This window comes from Xenopus tropicalis, chromosome 4, assembly GCF_000004195.4.
Source record: "Xenopus tropicalis strain Nigerian chromosome 4, UCB_Xtro_10.0, whole genome shotgun sequence".
Lineage (NCBI taxonomy): Eukaryota > Metazoa > Chordata > Amphibia > Anura > Pipidae > Xenopus > Xenopus tropicalis.
In genome coordinates this window covers 132,365,263-132,382,198 of record NC_030680.2, presented here as the reverse complement: position 1 = coordinate 132,382,198, position 16,936 = coordinate 132,365,263, and the positions used below count along the sequence as shown (strand labels likewise).

Genomic DNA, 16,936 nt, shown 5'->3' with positions numbered 1-16,936 from the left:
TGGAATGACAATCTGGAGAATGGCAGAAGGGCTTCTGTAAACTGTCATAGACCTGAGCTTGATTTTGGGGGCTTTAGGGGTACTGCTGTCAGGTGAAGAAAGAGTACAATTTGTGGTTCACGAAAGGGGTGGGGCTTGCAAGTAGTGGGCAGGGTTTAGGTGGATCATGGGTGGAGTTTTGTCATAATTTAGGCATGTCTGGGGTGGATAAAGTAACTGTGTGTGTGCAAGGGCACTTTTATTTAATAGGGGTTTTACTTACTGGCAGGGCCCATAACCAAGAGGGCCAGGTGACCAATGGAATAATTTGACCTGCTCATTTAGTAGTATGTGCCCCATGATTAAATATGGCAGCCCTAGTTGGTGCCAGGATAGAAGGGAGGGAGGTGCATAGAATATTTAAGATTCATATAATGTTGGCTGGAAGAGAGTTTTGTATTCATTTGGGGAGAGCAAGAAAAGCAATGGTGTGTGTCATTAGAAGTTTGCAATTACACCAGAGTAGCTTTCTCTCTGAAACCATGCTAAAGAGGGGCATCACAAGATGAAGATTATACAATGTAAATCCTGATTCATGGGTTGCCCAGTATGGGATAAGTAAATGTAAAGTAACATATTTGTCATTTTCTAACTTCTTCCTAGGGTAACTGACTCTTTAAAGAGTAGAATTATGAGGCATAGTGACGAGTGATAAGCTGGCTAAAACAAATTACTAGTCCACCCAGAACCCCTCTGTATAAACAAACCCCTCTTTTTCCCCAGATGAAGCCTTTGTTGTGCTTTAAGATAAGGAACAGCTCATTATACAAAGGGGTTTTCAGTAGACTTGTAGTTTTGTTTTTTTTTTTAGGCCATGTTTACATTTGGTGGGAGACGCTGGAGAATCTTCTTTGGTGCAATTAATACGATCTTCTCAGGAAATGCATTCTTATACAATACAGAACTTTCACTTCCCCTTAATTTAAAAAAGATTTATGGATAACACACGGATCTCTAAAGTGGGACGTATTGTTTGGGCTATGAGATGCTGCCATACAGCCTTGGGTGCTAAATATGGAGAAATGTTCTGTGCATGCTCCTATTTTCCATAATGCATCATACATGAGAGTACCATCTCATTAGCATTGCTAAGATGACGGACACAAGCCTTGGAGTCTCAATGTTGACGTCCGTGGGCTGCGTAGGAAGTGTCTGTGAGCTAGCTGCCCCATATTCATTTGGAAAGAGGGAACACTTGGCTGTATCCTAGCCGAGCAGCTCCTGGTAGAAATGTTGTGTGAGTATCAATAGAGGGTTTATTCAGCTAATAGTCCTTCTGTTCAATGGGGAATTTCAAGCAGCTCAGACACGTCCCTTCCTTTGACCTCCCCTATTCATCCCCCTCCCTGCTCAGCCCAGACTCTTGCCATTTGTGTCCATAATAGAACCAGTTATTAATCCCCAACATTATAGGACACCCAGTGCATGGTTTTATGACCTGTCATAAAATAACAATAAGATCGTTGCATAAACCACATCAGACTGCTGGCCTTTACTAAATTTCCCTAATACTGTTATGAAAAACAACCAATCAGCAATTCACTTTGAGCAGTCTGAAACAATTATGAAAATAAAAGTGAAGTCCTGATTGGTATAAACAACTGCACTTGAGTAAATTAGCACCTGTGTTATGCTATTTGTCATTCAGTGTAGGGTTAAAAGATCTCCCTGTCACTGAGACAGAAAAAGTTGTATAAAAGTCCTTTGCAAATTAAACATGAAACCCAAATTTTTATTAAAACATTTATACTTGTTATAATTGCCTCGCCACCCCTGGGTGGCAAAAAGTCACATCTGGTAACTTTAACAGCTAAAATTCTGGTTTTCAAATAAAAATTTTGATTCTTCTAGTGCAGGGAGCACAATTGCACTAGCAATGCAGCCCCCTCGACCCGCGCCATAACTCTGGAAGGCAGCAAAGGGCCCTGAAACACCCCTGAGTAGAAACAACACACTCAGCTATGAGTCTCCAATAGATTTAACCTGCTCTAACTGGCTGATTGCAGCATTGCGATATGCAGTTGAACCTGATATGTCTGAGTTGTCTGAAGCCAATAGATAGATAGATAGATAGATAGATAGATAGATAGATAGATAAATAGACAGATAGATAGATGATAGATGATTAGACAGATAGATAGATAGATAGATAGATAGATGGATAGATAGATAATAGCTAGCTAGATAGATAGCCAATAGATAGATAGATAGATAGATAGATAGATAATAGATAGATAGATAGATAGATAGATAGATAGCAGATAGATAGATAATAGCTAGCTAGATAGATAGCCGATAGATAGATAGATAGATAGATAGATAGATAGATAGATAGATAGATAGAAAGATAGATGATAGATAGATGATAGATAGATAGATAGATAGATAGCAGATAGATAGATAGACAGATAGATAGATAGATAGATAGATAGATAGATAACAGCTAGCTAGATAGATAGCCGATAGATAGATAGATAGATAGATAGCCGATAGATAGATAGATAGATAGATTGATAGATAGATAATAGATAGATATATAGATAGATAGATTATAGATAGACAGATAGATAGATCTACTTTGAGTTTAGTTTGAGTTATAACTACCAAACTACCAATATGTCTCCTCCCTCTGTTTACTGTGGGTGCCAGACAATATTAAGTCACTGTACAACGTTACCAGACTAATCTGACTTGCATAGTGGGTGTTGGAGGTGCCATTGTACTGGCAAATTCCCAGCCTAGATGGTCACGTCTATAGGAGATGTGGCCTCCGGTGATGCATTGGTCTGCTGCCTGCGCCTTCCTGACCCTTGGAGACTTCAGGGAGACAGTGAAAGCAGCTGTGACCCAAAGGACATGGCACTGTAGCATTAACTATTTCTGGGCAGGAGTGAAAGTCTGATTAATTCAACTCTAACAATGACACATGGGTTCAACAGAACAAAAATAGATCAAGACAAAATATTATAAGAATGGGTGACAATTAATTTCCAGTAGTTATAAAAGGAACTTGGTACGGCAGCCTCCCTGATGTTACAGCAGCACGCTATTAGCAGCCTGTTACATGAGACTGACTGCCATGCCATTATTGACTCCTAGCACCTTAACATAAATGAGTTGCCAGCGTCGGTGACGAGTCGACTTGTTATATAGGATGCTTATAATCAGAGCTGTCTATACTAGGGTGCAAATCGGGCTGACACAGTGCAGCAGTTGTATGTGCAAAGACTGGGCTATAAATTATAATAGGGTTGCACCACTGGAAGCCAAAGGTTCCCTGTAAGGATAATAGAGGTGAAAATAACTTGGCCTATTATGTCACAGTAAGAGATCCTTGGGCTCACTTAAAAATGCAAGCACATTATGAATTGCTAATTTGGATACATTTTTGGATGCAAAATCTGATCCACTCTTAACCTTACTGACAGTTTATCTTGCAGCCCATAGAATAAAATCCCATACCCCTAAATCCCACCCCAATCTGTCCTTTTACATCGTCAGCTCAGCCCCCTTATGATCAAACCCCCTGCCCTTACATTGCAACAATGCCTCCTTGCCATCTGGGCCAGAATAGCAACTCCTAGCAACTCCTGGGCATCCTAACAGGGAGCAGCAGTGCCAGTTTGCTCTAAGGAAAAGCACACAAGCATGACAGGTGCAGAGTCAAGCTCAAAAACTTTTCCCTCCCCTACTTAACCCCTCACCCTTTCTCCCCAGCAAATTACCCAGACACCATGGTTGGTGTCCAAAACCATTTGTATGGTTTTTAGCAAGAGTTACAATTTGTTAAATCCTCCTAGATATAGCCAGTCTTGGTAGGAACAAGATAGCTGGTAACAATGTTATAATCTTAAGTAACAACTAAATAGCTGGCAATTATGTAAGAATTATTAGTCAAAGCCCGGATCTATTATGTAAGGTATCAGATTTGCTAATTTTAACTCGTTTTCTTTCTTTTCCTTTTCCTTCTTTGGTATTTTAATTTTAAGTATTGTTTTAATTGGTCTCAATAACATTTTGAGTTTTATAGCAGTTTCAGACAGGTGTGCCAAAACCGTGTGTCTTTTCTAATAGAAATTACATTTACCCTTACACATGTGCACCCTGTAATGTGACTATAGGGCGGGGTTTCTTCTATTACATTATCAAAGCCATTTGTATAACAAATATTTACACTAACCAACAATAATTACTCAGCTCCAAGAAGACTAACCCCTGAGCCCAAATGTAACACCTGGTTCCTGCCTCCTTATCTCCCCATACCTAAACTGAGGCTGACTACCTACTTATCAGGACCAGAGGCCTTTTCTAGTACCCCCTTTAACTTACCCCTGGGGCAAAGAGTAAGGTACCCTCTGCCAACTGTGACAACAAACAAACAAACCCACCTTATAGAGAGGGAAGGTGGGGCATTGCAAGCTGCTGATCCTCCCGCCATTCAGAGGTAGGATTACGTGCCTTCTGTAAACCATCCCCTTACCCTGCCTGGGAAAAAATCCTAAGCACCCAATAGCCAACCACCTAAAACTAAGAGAGAGAGGGGGAAGTTCAGTCCTAACCCTGTCATGCCCTGCTTCCCTACACTGTGTTCGGGTCATTGGGCCTCACTGGGCAACAGAGAACCCTGAAACTGCACCAGGCTGTATGTGGAGGTATCACCTGGGTTCCCTTAGTAGGTCGCATCATAAGTCACAACTGACTTGCAAAAAAACATAGCGAATTGCATACAAAAATTGCATTATGCTGTGTTCATGAGCCATAGGGTGTCTTCCTGTTATTCTGTAACTGTGTATACCCTTGGGAAAAAAAAAAGAAAACAAAAGAAAAGAAAATGTACCCAAGGGAGGTGAAAATCACTGTATCTGAGGAAGAATCAGCTTGTTTGCAGCAGGCAGAGTCATGAATCTTCTTCCATACTGCAGGCAATGGGGTCTCAACATTAGTCGCTCAGTGCTGGGGAACATTAGTGGCTGGGAACAATAACGGGAACCTTAGTTTATGAGTTCTTGTAAAATCCTTGCAGGAAGCCATGGTCCGTCACCTTGTGGGTACTTTTAGTGTAGGGTAGACAGCATCCTGGCCCACTGGTGCACCTGTGCCCATTCCCATGCCAGCCTAGATACAGCGCTAACAGCTGCTCATCAGCATACACACTGATATTTACAGAAAATAACTATACACAGAAAGGGCTCCTTAAAATGCTTATGTGGGCCTGCCCTAAGCCAAGCAATACACTGCTAAAGAGCCAAGGCCCCTGTAGTTTGTAGTTCAACATCAGCTACGGTTGTCACCTTTGTGGACAATATACCTGCCTTCATACAGCATCTCTCTTGGCATCAAAGTTTCAATTTCACTGGATGAACCGATAGATTATAGGCCAAATGCCAACTGTAACATCAGTATAATACAGCACAGTTATTGTTTCCTAAAGGGGCTGTTCACCTTAAAATTAAACTTTATTGTGATGTCAAGATTGATATTCTCTTTCAAGATTACTTTGCAATTGATCTTCACTTTTTATTTTGCGTATTTTGCATTCAGGGCCAGAACTAGGGGTAGGTAGAAGAGGCACCTGCCTAGAGCACAATGGTGGGGGGGGGCAGGCAAGGAACCTCTTCTGTCACCTACCACCGGTTCCAGACCCTTTCCCCCGACTGTTCCTGTAACCTGCCGCCATGTGTGTGCAAACGCCGGTGCGCACGGGGGGGAAGGGTTGGGGGGTGTTGGCTGGCCGGCTTGGCCCGGCACTGTTTGCATTATTTAGGTTTTTGTTCAGCAGCTCTCTGTTGCTAGGGTCCAATTTACCCTAGCAACCAGCCAGTGGTTTGGATAAGAGACAGAAATATGAATAGGACAGGGCCTAAATAGAGAGATAAGTATTAAAAAGTGGCAATAACAACAAAACTGGAGCCTTACAAAACAGTAGGTTTTTGACTGCTGGGGTCAGGAATCCCCATTTGAAAGCTGAAAAGAGTCAGAAGAAGAAGGCCAATTATTCAAAAATTATTAGAAATAATAAAATGAAGACCAATTGAAAAGTTGTTAAGAATCGGCCACTCTATAACATTCTAAAAGTTAACTTAAAGGTGAGCCACCCCTTTAATAGAAAATTTGTAATTTTCCCAATAATTAATGTGCACAAGAAAAGGCACTATATTCAGTGAACAATAAGCTGTATTAATAACACAATAATCGTGCACTTTAAAGATATTGTATCCAGTCTGTGGGTGAATTTTTGCAGCTTCCAAGGCTCAAACAAACAGACAACCTATACAAAGGCCATGCTGCAGAATCCCCGCATGAGACCTAGCTGGCTGTTGTTTGTACACTGAGAATCTGATGAGGGAAATGGCAAGTAATTGTCCTTTATTACTTTGTGCAGTAGCATAAAATAAGTTCAGGAAAGGTCAGATTGTCCGAAACAGACATTTATTTGGCTCTGGGGTATCAGCAGTGCATTATCATGGGGTCTTGAGATTGACGAGCGTGCTCAGCAAACCTCTGAGAAGCAATAAGCAAGCTGTAGAATTGAGCAGAGCCTCAGAAGTACATACACGCAGGCCCCCAAACACAGCCGAGCGTTACCAAGTGTTGCTCTGTGCCCCCCTAACTGTTCTGAGATCAAGGGGCACTTGTACTGGTGCTGGCGGGGTGGCACAGCTGCTAGCAGACACAGGGTGGGCCAGTGTTAGGATTCAAACTGGGATGAAATACTGAGCAGGCTGCGAATCATTATCATTAAGAGTAGCTGATCGTTCAGAGGTGAGATTGCGGAACATGATGGCAGCTGTAATTATTGGCATTCCATGAATAGCTTTGGCGCTGTTAATTGACACAAAGTTAAAAAGGAAAAGAGTTCAATGTGCTTTTAAAGTGTTTCCTCAACTAACTGATCCCATAAATCCCCTAAATGTGCTCATATTGGCTCTGGCTCCTGCTTATATCATTCCTTAAGTGCCAGTGCAATCATCCCCTATACCCGCTCTGCCTTATTCTCAAAGATGGCATTTATATTTCTGGAAAATGTTTCTTAGCCAGTTCCCATAAAGCCTACACTCTGTTCCTATACTTTAAAACATCTATCCCTAAATCTGTTTCAATAAAGCCTTTTTGTTATTGTGCCAGTATATAAATGAACTGCTCTTAGATTTGTCATCAAAAAACCCTATACATATGCTTCCTATACCTGATACAAACTACTACTAGATCTGTTCCCAGAAGTGATATCCCTCTTGTCCAGGTATGGGACCTTTTATCCAGAATGCTTGAGACCTGGAAGTTTCTGAATAAGGGGTCTTTCCATAATTTTGATGTCCATACCTTAAGTCTATTAAAAAATAATTTAAAAATTAAGTAAACCTAATAGAATTGTTTTGCCTACAGTAAGTATTCATTATACCTTAGTTGGGATCAAGTACAATGAACTGTTTTATTATTACAAAGAAAAAGGAAATCATTTAAAAAAAAATGTGAATTATTAGATTGAAATGGAGTCTATGGGAGATGGCCTCTCCATAATTTGGAGCTTTCTGAATAACAGGTTTCTGGATAACAGATGCCATACCTATATAACAAGCTGCTCCTAAACATTTAGCATATGATATGTTATATACATATATACACATCATATCTCTGTGACTCCCCCTGACAACCCCACCAAACTCAAAACACTACAGTAAGTGTGCCATTACCCATTAGCCTAAAGCCTATAGCAATTGGATAAGGATTTTAGAATGGAATAGGCACATGTCTGGGGGTAAGTGAACATAGCGAGGGCAAATTAGAAGTGTGTCCAGGACAACCAGATTTTCTGATCAGAAATAGTGGCAGTTATAATTCTAATAGAGCACTTGAGAGGAAGTAGTAATCTAGGATAAGAAGCCCTACTCTGGGGCTCAAATGCAATATTAAGTATAGATATAAATATAGATATATGTATAAGTACTGCATTACTGAAATGACAGTGCACATTTGATAATAATTTACAATCAGTTCACAAAGCCAAAGGCTTCTCTTAGGGGGTCTCTAAAGGATGAGTATATTTAATAGAGATATATTATTGATTTATTTGTGTTCTTTCATACTATAATTCTCTTAGAACTACTTCAGATAGGATTGAGCTATAAGACCCAAGTATGGGTTAGAATTAATGTCCATCTTTTCATTTTTACAAATGTAATTGTACTATTGTATGATGTTATGGCAACCTACCCTGGTGACCCGTATTCAGGGTCTCAACCAGCAGGTTTTGAAACATTTCCTTAAAAAATCCAGTGCTAAAAGAGATGTAATTTGTGTTTAAAAACAGTTTATAGTGTAAGGCAGGGTTAGCTTGGCCTTTCAGTGTAACACAAACTCCAGGTGGGTTTAAGCCCTAGTGGCCTTTCTATAAACCTATTCTTATTTTATTTTATTTTATACAGCATATATTAATAATTTGGTTTGATTGATGTTTGCAGGAGTTTCACACAGCTGTGCTCAAAGTACTGGGCAGTGAAGAAGAGGATGGGGAAGATGAACTCAAACTACGCCATGGATTGAGTGAACTTCTAAACATTTACCTGATTCACGAGGAAATCCTGGCTGAGCTGGAACAAAGGATAACACACTGGTGAGATAAAGTAACCCGAGGTATTAAGGGTCCTGTAGCAGTAAGATATAGAAGAGGAGACCATCATATCATAGATGGATACATTTAAAGTAATACTATGAGTATTTCTTACCCTATTGGGATGCCATCACTTAGTGACCCACAACCATTAATAAAGTATTTTTAAGTTAATATACTTATTAACAGGATTTCATAGACTTTCCTTTGTCACATCAGTGCTGTAAACCCTGTGTAACAAGCTGATCAGACTCCCTTTCTGCTGGGTTAGAACAAGACCAGGGGTGAGAAACTTATGTGACATTTTCAAAAACGACTTCTTTTGCAGAGAAACAAAAAGAAAGTGCACCCCAACCCCTTCTTCCCATCCCAGTACCACCAGACCAATGAATTCATGTTAATGAATCATTTAGAGTTTTATACTTCAGAACTACTCATACTTTAATACACCTGCTTGGTTTGCTCGGTGGAATTAGAACACTGCAAGTTGATAATAATAATAATAAGAGCTGGTCCCATATGGGGTGACTTCCCAGTGTTGCCATATCTTCAGGGGCTTTACTTGTTGTTTGAATTACAGATCAGCAGTATCTAAAGGGACATATAACATTTATTTGACTATGGATGCCTCAGATATACTCATGCTTTTTTAGGCGGAATGTAGCATTGATGGTTATTATTAGCATGCTATACCCTGCAGCCATGTCTGTCTGTGATTGGTGTAGAAGGGGTTAAGAGGCTGCTGCTGGGTAGAGAGTAGGATTCCAGTTCTGGGAACAGAGCGCAGAGTTTAAGAAGTGCCCCAGCGTTACTGGCATGAGAATGGCTAAAGTCTTTTATCTCAGAGCTGACATCCCGTAAAGCCTTGCGGATAAGGCCTTATATAGTAAATGGTACTCACTCCCAGCATGTCTTACATTCCTTTCTCTCATCCAATCTCAGACAGCTTCTTAGGAAACTGAATTCAGTGCATTATGTGGTGTTTCCATAACAAGGGAGTTTTTTAAATGTAGTTATCCAATTACTGCTTTCGATATTAACCTCTTGATCCCCATGCCCTGACATCTACAGGAATGGTGTGATTCAATAAGGATCTTACATGTGTAGTGTTGTTTAGTCCTAAGTCTACTAGTAGCTGAGTATTAATGGTTTTCCTTGTTTCCTACAAGGGCATAATAGTAATTATTCCTACCTAGCATCTGCTAATTTTCTGGTGTGACAAAAGCCTTAGTTTACAGGAGTGGAACTATCATTGTTACCCTTTATTTCTATAGCGCAGATATATTACATAGTGTTTATAGAGACAATACATCTTTCCTGTCACCACTTGAGCTTACAATCTATCCTCAACATTACATCTTGCTTTGCCAGGGAGGAAAGCCAGAAGATAGCAGACATATTCCTGAGCCGCGAGTCGGACTTCCAGCACCACACAGCCTTCATTGTGGCATTTGATAAGATGACAGCTGCCCTGGATGACTGCACCCTTAAAATCTCTCACTTAGCAACAGTTGTGAGAGACTTTGAGGTAGGTTCACTTTATGGAAGAGCATATTTGACAGCACCATAGCATGGCACGTGCCACACAATCAACAGGCAAAAATAGGGTGCTCTTAGTCAGTGTTTTATCAATTCTAAAATGTTGTTTTTCTGACTTCAACAAACAGGAGCAACAGATGAAAAACTTGGTAGTGATATGCCTGTAAGTGAGGGTGCAGTTAATACAATAGGTTGGCCCCATTTAAGGCATAGATTTTCAGCTGATACGAAAATGACTAAATAACATTGCTGAGCAAGGAAAGGAACTGGTGGCACTTGGAGGGCTGAATTCTTATGGAGTGAATAAATAAATGGGAGGGTGAAGTAGCTGGGAATTTCTGACATACTCGATCCAGCTGTTAGAGGCCATGAGCCTCCCTCTTCTGCTGATTCCCATGAGTTAGATGTACAGTATGTATGGAACAGAATGATCTGGGGGGATAGATTTTCCAAATACTTGCCATGCTGTAGAGATTTTGAATGGATGCGGAGGGAGCAGCTACATGGGTGTAAGTTATCAAATGCAGGGAAATATGTCCACATCGTGTTGCCTTGTATGAACCCAACAGATGCAAGAAGAGCATGGGGCTTATTGATCCCTAACTTGCTTGGACTAAAAAAATACACAAGGATCATTGATCTTTCCAATGCTAGATGAGAGAGAAAACAGAAATATGTTATTGAGACAGTAACACTTACAGTGACACCTGATCCCAATATAGAGCTGGATATAGGACAGGATGGGGCAAGCTGAGGACCTACAGATGTTTTTGAAGTTCAACAACCATGCCTGTTGGATGCTGGGTAGTGAAGCTCAAAACATCAGGTCATTGCGTAGTCCCTCCTGAATAAAGGCTGTCTTTAAGGGTTACTTGCCTAAGCATAGACTTCAAGGAGTTCCTATTAGTATGGGTTTTTGAAAATATAATTTGAATTGTTTTTACCTCAATATTCATGCAAAGTAGGCATCCCTATACCTGTCAGCATCCCATGTATAGATAATATAAAGAGGTGCAATATTGCATCCGTTGTTTTTTTTTAAATGACCCCCTTGGTAATCTGCTGATATTGCTGTGCCATTTGCATTCAATCCTTGAACAAATGTTAATTTAAAGAGCTGGGCCATTCAGTAACCTCACCTGTAATTAGCATAGGCTGTAGATTCCCAGTAAAGTGGCATACTAGGTTTGAAATAAAATATTTGCATTATAAAGGTTAATTATTTCACAGAAGAACTGTATCCTAAGCATTTTGCAAGAAGTGGGGTGATGGAGGAGCTTCTGTTCCACTCACAAAAGGGCAGGATCTAACCCTAAATAGGCAAGAGGTTAGCAAGCAAAAGGCTGGAGGACCAGATGTTTTTTTATAGATAGTAGGGTAGAACTACCTTAGGGCAGCTGGTGCACTGAGGTTCGGACAGATTGTCAACTTTTGAAATAGGAATACTGGAGCATTTTTCCATAAATGCTACAGAAAATGTGGTTTAGATAAAGCACCTTGACCCTATATAATGTAAATGCAAGGACAACTGCTTCACGGAGAGAGCATTACAGCTGCACATCTCAAGCATTTACAGTGGCAGCATTGCCTTACCTTATGAAGTATGATAATGTACTTATGTTTACAGTAAAAATATATCACCATTGTGTCTATGCATTTCTTTTTGCTGCCTTTGACTGTATGTATGCCATATCTCCCCTTCCTAAAACCACTGGATCATTAGTAATTACAGAAACTACGGCTTTATGACTATAACCAACCTTGACTTATGTTATTATATATATATATATATATATATTATATATGTGTGTGTAATATTATTATAACATGAAACATTTCTGTATATTTCTCTTGATCCTGGAGAGCAGAGGTATCTGCATCGTGGCCAAGCCAATGTGAAGCATGAACTGTTGAAAGTAGTGCAGAGAATCTTCCAGTATCATATGATTCTTACAGGTGAGTGACAAAAGGGCTTGGTGGGCTGAAACACAGGTCCAGGACAGTGACTAAGGATCAACAAAGCCTTGGCAATGCAAAAGCACAACTCCATGTACCCCACTGCTAGTTCTGCTATTGCGGGATGTTGGAAATTGTGCCACCACTATAATCCATAAGTTTGCCAGGGCCATGGGAACTGTATTAATGACAGACTGTCACAAAATAAGAGGAGAGCACCTTTACGCAGGTTACCTGCTTTAGCATTTATTCAAACCACTGCACACTGGTGACTTAGTGACAGACTGATTATATTTTAGTATATTTGATGCCAAAATATTTGCTTTGAAATATTCCAGTACAATGGGTAAGGTTAATATACCTCTGTTGTTTATAAATGCCATCGCCTTCCTGCCTGCCAATACCTATTAGATGACCCATTTCATACTGCAGTGAAGCCATTCCCATGACTTGTATTATGTAATGGGCAATTCTTATGGGAAACCTAATGTACAAATCCTTACATTGTATGGTATATACGGTACATGATTCTTAGATAGTGTTTCTACATTATATTTCCTGGAGATTAATTCCTTCTGACACTGAACATTACTACTGTTACCAAAAACAGTCTGCTGCCCTCAGAACTCTCTTGCTGGATTCTGAACTTTTTTGTTTACATAAGGGTATAGGATCTGTTATCCGGAATCCTTGGGACCTGGGGTTTTCTAGATAAGAAATCTTTCCATTATTTGGATCACCATACCTTAAATTTGCTAAAAATCATTTAAATATTAACTAAACCAGATAAGATTGTTCTGACACCAATATAGATTTATGCAGCTTATTGGGATCAAGTACTATGTACTGTTTTATTATTACAGAGAAAAAAGAAAATCATTTTTAAAAAGTAGAATAATTTGCTTAAAATGGGCTCTATGGGAGTTGGCCTTCTCATGATTTAGAGCTTTCCCATACCATTACAAAGCAATTGGTGTCATCCAAGAGCACAAAACTTGCAAAACAAACTTGCTCCCGGGTCAAAAGTCAGGACTCTGAGATATGTGACAGAATAAAAATCAAGACTGCCCTGTACTTAACTAGTTCACCTTGCAGTTGCCAGGGCTGGGACTAGGGGTAGGCAGAAGAGGCACGTGCCTAGGGCACCCGGCCCGCTTGGCCTGGCAGCTACTGGGGTTCCTTAGCTTGCGTACAAGCACAAGATGTTCCCTAGCACAAGATGTACCCCACAGTGCTCCACCACTCCCTGCCCTAGCCTTGCTAACTGAGCCCACAGATATCTCACCATGTTTTGAAATAAAGAGGGAGACTACTAGCCTATATTTACAGCCTATGGTCTTACAGCACAGGGGATAAAGCCTTTTGCAGTGATGTATTTAAAGCTCTTTTTTCAATGCAGCGCAAACAGAAGTTTTTTTTTCAGCATCTCCTCTGTCAATTGATCCATGCGCCGTCACAAAGCCCTATCTGCAAAGTGCCATTATGAACGGATAAGGAGGATTTGTCTGCCGTTGAAAAAGCAATGGATCTTTTATTTTTAACAAGTCAAAATACAATGGCTGCGTCTCAAAAGCAAAGAAGCATTAAGCTCACCCTACATAATAGTGCTATTTTACAATATGGAGACCTCTTTATCCTGTATTGTTGAAATGCCATTAACCTGTTCAGAAAAGACTGTAACCTTCCGGCACAGAGTCTGGCAGATAAGGAGCAACTTGCTGGGAGGCAGAGGGACAAAATTAACCTGACAGGAAGAATTAACTGAGTCTTGCCACCAGGGCAAACCCTTTATTTTCGTCACAGCAGTCAGTGCAATAGCAACGGCGTAGGACCCCTAACCTCTTGGCAACATGAGCTGTCAGTCACTCCCTGTAATACAACAGATATTGCCATGTTATCACCCTGGTATTCCATGTAAAATTACATATGTAATGTTATGAAGCGCTGTAAATTTGTATGAGAATGTGTAGCCAACTGTACTATTCTGACATATAGAGATGTGTTATATATAGTTATTTTTATATAGCTTGGTGTAAGTGTTATAAATATGAAAGGCATATAACAGAGGCTAGAATATTATTTCGTAAAGGTGGCACCACTCTATCTATATAGCTAGTAGTACAGATATTTAACCCTATACCTATGCTCAATCAAATCTATCATTAGGGGGTGCATATAAAAGCAGCTGCCCAGGACCCATGCGTAGTTGTGGGTAGGAAGAGTGGGAAGGGCAGGTATAGTAGAAAATATGGCAACAACAAGACGCAATGGTGTCCTTCCTTATCACTTCTCATAACACTTTTGGTGAGGGATTAAAGAGTAAAATATGTACCCCCTGTTGTAAAATATAAGGATATAATAAGTCAACGAGGAGTTGACAAAGCCAAATTCCAAGTCCTTTTATACATTTCATCGAACTCCAAGGTGACTTTTACTATTCGTATATTTTACAACAGGGGGGTACATTATTTATTATAATAATAAGTTTCAACGAGTCATGTGACAGAAATTACATCATTATGCACCAATTATAACTGATGACAAAAAAAAATGAAGTAATGGTGTTCCACAAGCATAAGTGCAGCTGATAAAACTCCAGCTGCAACTTGGTTTTAGCCTGGCAATAGAAATGTCATAAAACATTACCAACAAAGGGATCTATCGGCGGGTATAGTTTTCCTTTTAATTTCATGAAAACCAGTAGTTTTTTGTTAGAGTGGGTGATTAATAATGTTACTGAATTTGAATTCTGTTTGCTTTTAACCCACAGACTACCTGAATAACCTGTGCCCAGACTGGACAGAATATGAAGACACCCATGGTGAGTACAATATTCCATTACTGAACTTTCCTACCTGTATTTATTCAGTATCAAAAATTATCAGTCAGAACAGTAAGTACAGGTATAGGACCCATTATCCAGAATGCTCGGGACCAAGGGTATTCCGGACAAGGGATCTTTACGTAATTTGGATCTCCATACCTCAAGTCTACTAAAAAATCAATAAAACATTAATTAAACCCCATCGGATTGTTTTGCATCCAATAAGGATTATTTATATCTTAGTTGGGATCGGTTACAAGGTACTGTTTTATTATTACAGAGAAAAAGGAAATCAGTTTTAAAATTCTATATTATTTTATTAAAATGGAGTCTATGGTAGACGGCTTTCCGTAATTCGGAGATTTCTGGATAATGGGTTTCTGGATAAGAGATCCCATACCTGTATATATATATGAAGGCACAGTGCTCAGTTGAAGCCTTGCCAGTTTCATAATGAGGTTGTTTGCCATAGAAGCAATCCCTATTCGCATGTAGGCCTCTTGACTTTGAATAGGAATTGTTATTAGGTCTGGTTCAGCCAGTTCCAATCCCACACTTAAAAGTAAAACCCAAGGCAATGACCTGATCAGTCGCAGGGAACACATTCTTAAATCCCGGTACATTTTTAGGAGGCACCAATTGGTTGTATAGAGGAGCCCCTGGTTGAAGGCTGGGTCTGATTCTATGGGGACAGACTAACTGATGATTATTAGAGAAGCACATATAAAACAAAATTCATTTACAATCTTTTAATTATTAAACTGCAACTCATGTATAGTGTGTTATTTCACAGAAAACTTGTACTGCTTTGTTGTTATATCTAATATGTTGTTTAATACCTACATTTTATTTTGCTCATGTACTACGTACCCATGGAGGGGGGAGGAAATTCTTGAAGGGCCACATCAGGCCATAACATATTTTTTGACAATAAAAGTAAAATAAGGACACAGGTTTATAATGAAACTTGAAGGAAGGAAGAGCAAGAGTTCCATTAAAAACCATAATACGGGAAATGCTGAAGGCTGGGAACAGCATATGTACCCTTTATCCATACAATAGCCGTGCCAAAGAAATATTTAATGGTGATGGTGCTTCCTCAGTCTTGAAAACAGGTTAACAAACATAGCCATATGTTGTGCTTTTTACCCTAGCTGCCCTGTTGATGGTGTCAGAAGTAGCTGACCGAGCCAATGACAGCATGCGACAAGGGGTAAGTAATAGTCAGGCACAACAGCTTTCTTACAATCCATGAGAGATGTATTTGTACAGTATATAAGTAGACTATGCATGAGTGTAGTGAATCTGAAGCTTTGTATCCAACACCAAGTAATAAATGGTGTTGAACTTTGGTCACTCAGAGCAGCTACCATATCATTCAAAGAGTCAGTGCTGATTTGGGGATTTTAATTTTGTAAAAGTAAGGTTAAAGATTAAACATATCTTTAACCTTACTTTTACAAAATTAAAATCTTTGTTTATCAAGACCATTGACCTTGTAAAGGGCTCGTGTGTAAGCTAGAATGAAGTTTTAGGTAGGTTTAGCCTCCACAGATAAATGTCAACTGCCATATATAATTATATTATAATTAAGCTATAAGCTCTTCCATAGTAACCCATCCCTTTTTGCTGTGGTGGGCCACGAGTCCTCCTGTAGAATAACTAGGTATTTTTATATCTATTTAATGTAGTACCGGTCAAAATTATATTTACGGTATTAGGGTAAGGGTTAGGGCAAGGTAGCAGCATAGTATACTGTAATTATATATATATATTTATATGCCCAGAGACAGAAAAAGGCACTGGGTCTTTGTGTGCAGTAGATTGGTAGTAGTACTTCTTTTTAGCTTCCTACTGATTACTATGTTTATGTGACAATTAATTAGTTAAGTAGGTTTAAGAAGGGAATCAACAGGTTATATCGAATTACCATATGAATAAACAACAAAAATTTCAATGGAATAAAAACC

General features: G+C 39.6%; 1 protein-coding gene across 2 annotated transcripts in view; it reads left to right on the top strand.

Annotated features, from left to right (window-relative positions):
- The window catches only part of fgd5 (FYVE, RhoGEF and PH domain containing 5), a 108,578-nt gene that overhangs the window by 51,668 nt on the left and 39,974 nt on the right, over positions 1-16,936 (top strand). For both annotated transcript variants that reach the window (XM_002938237.5, XM_031901163.1), the window contains exons 6-10: positions 8,499-8,650; positions 10,019-10,175; positions 12,055-12,142; positions 14,913-14,963; positions 16,121-16,179. In XM_002938237.5, coding sequence (XP_002938283.3) covers positions 8,499-8,650; positions 10,019-10,175; positions 12,055-12,142; positions 14,913-14,963; positions 16,121-16,179 — 507 coding nt within the window. The remainder of the gene's footprint in view (positions 1-8,498; positions 8,651-10,018; positions 10,176-12,054; positions 12,143-14,912; positions 14,964-16,120; positions 16,180-16,936) is intronic.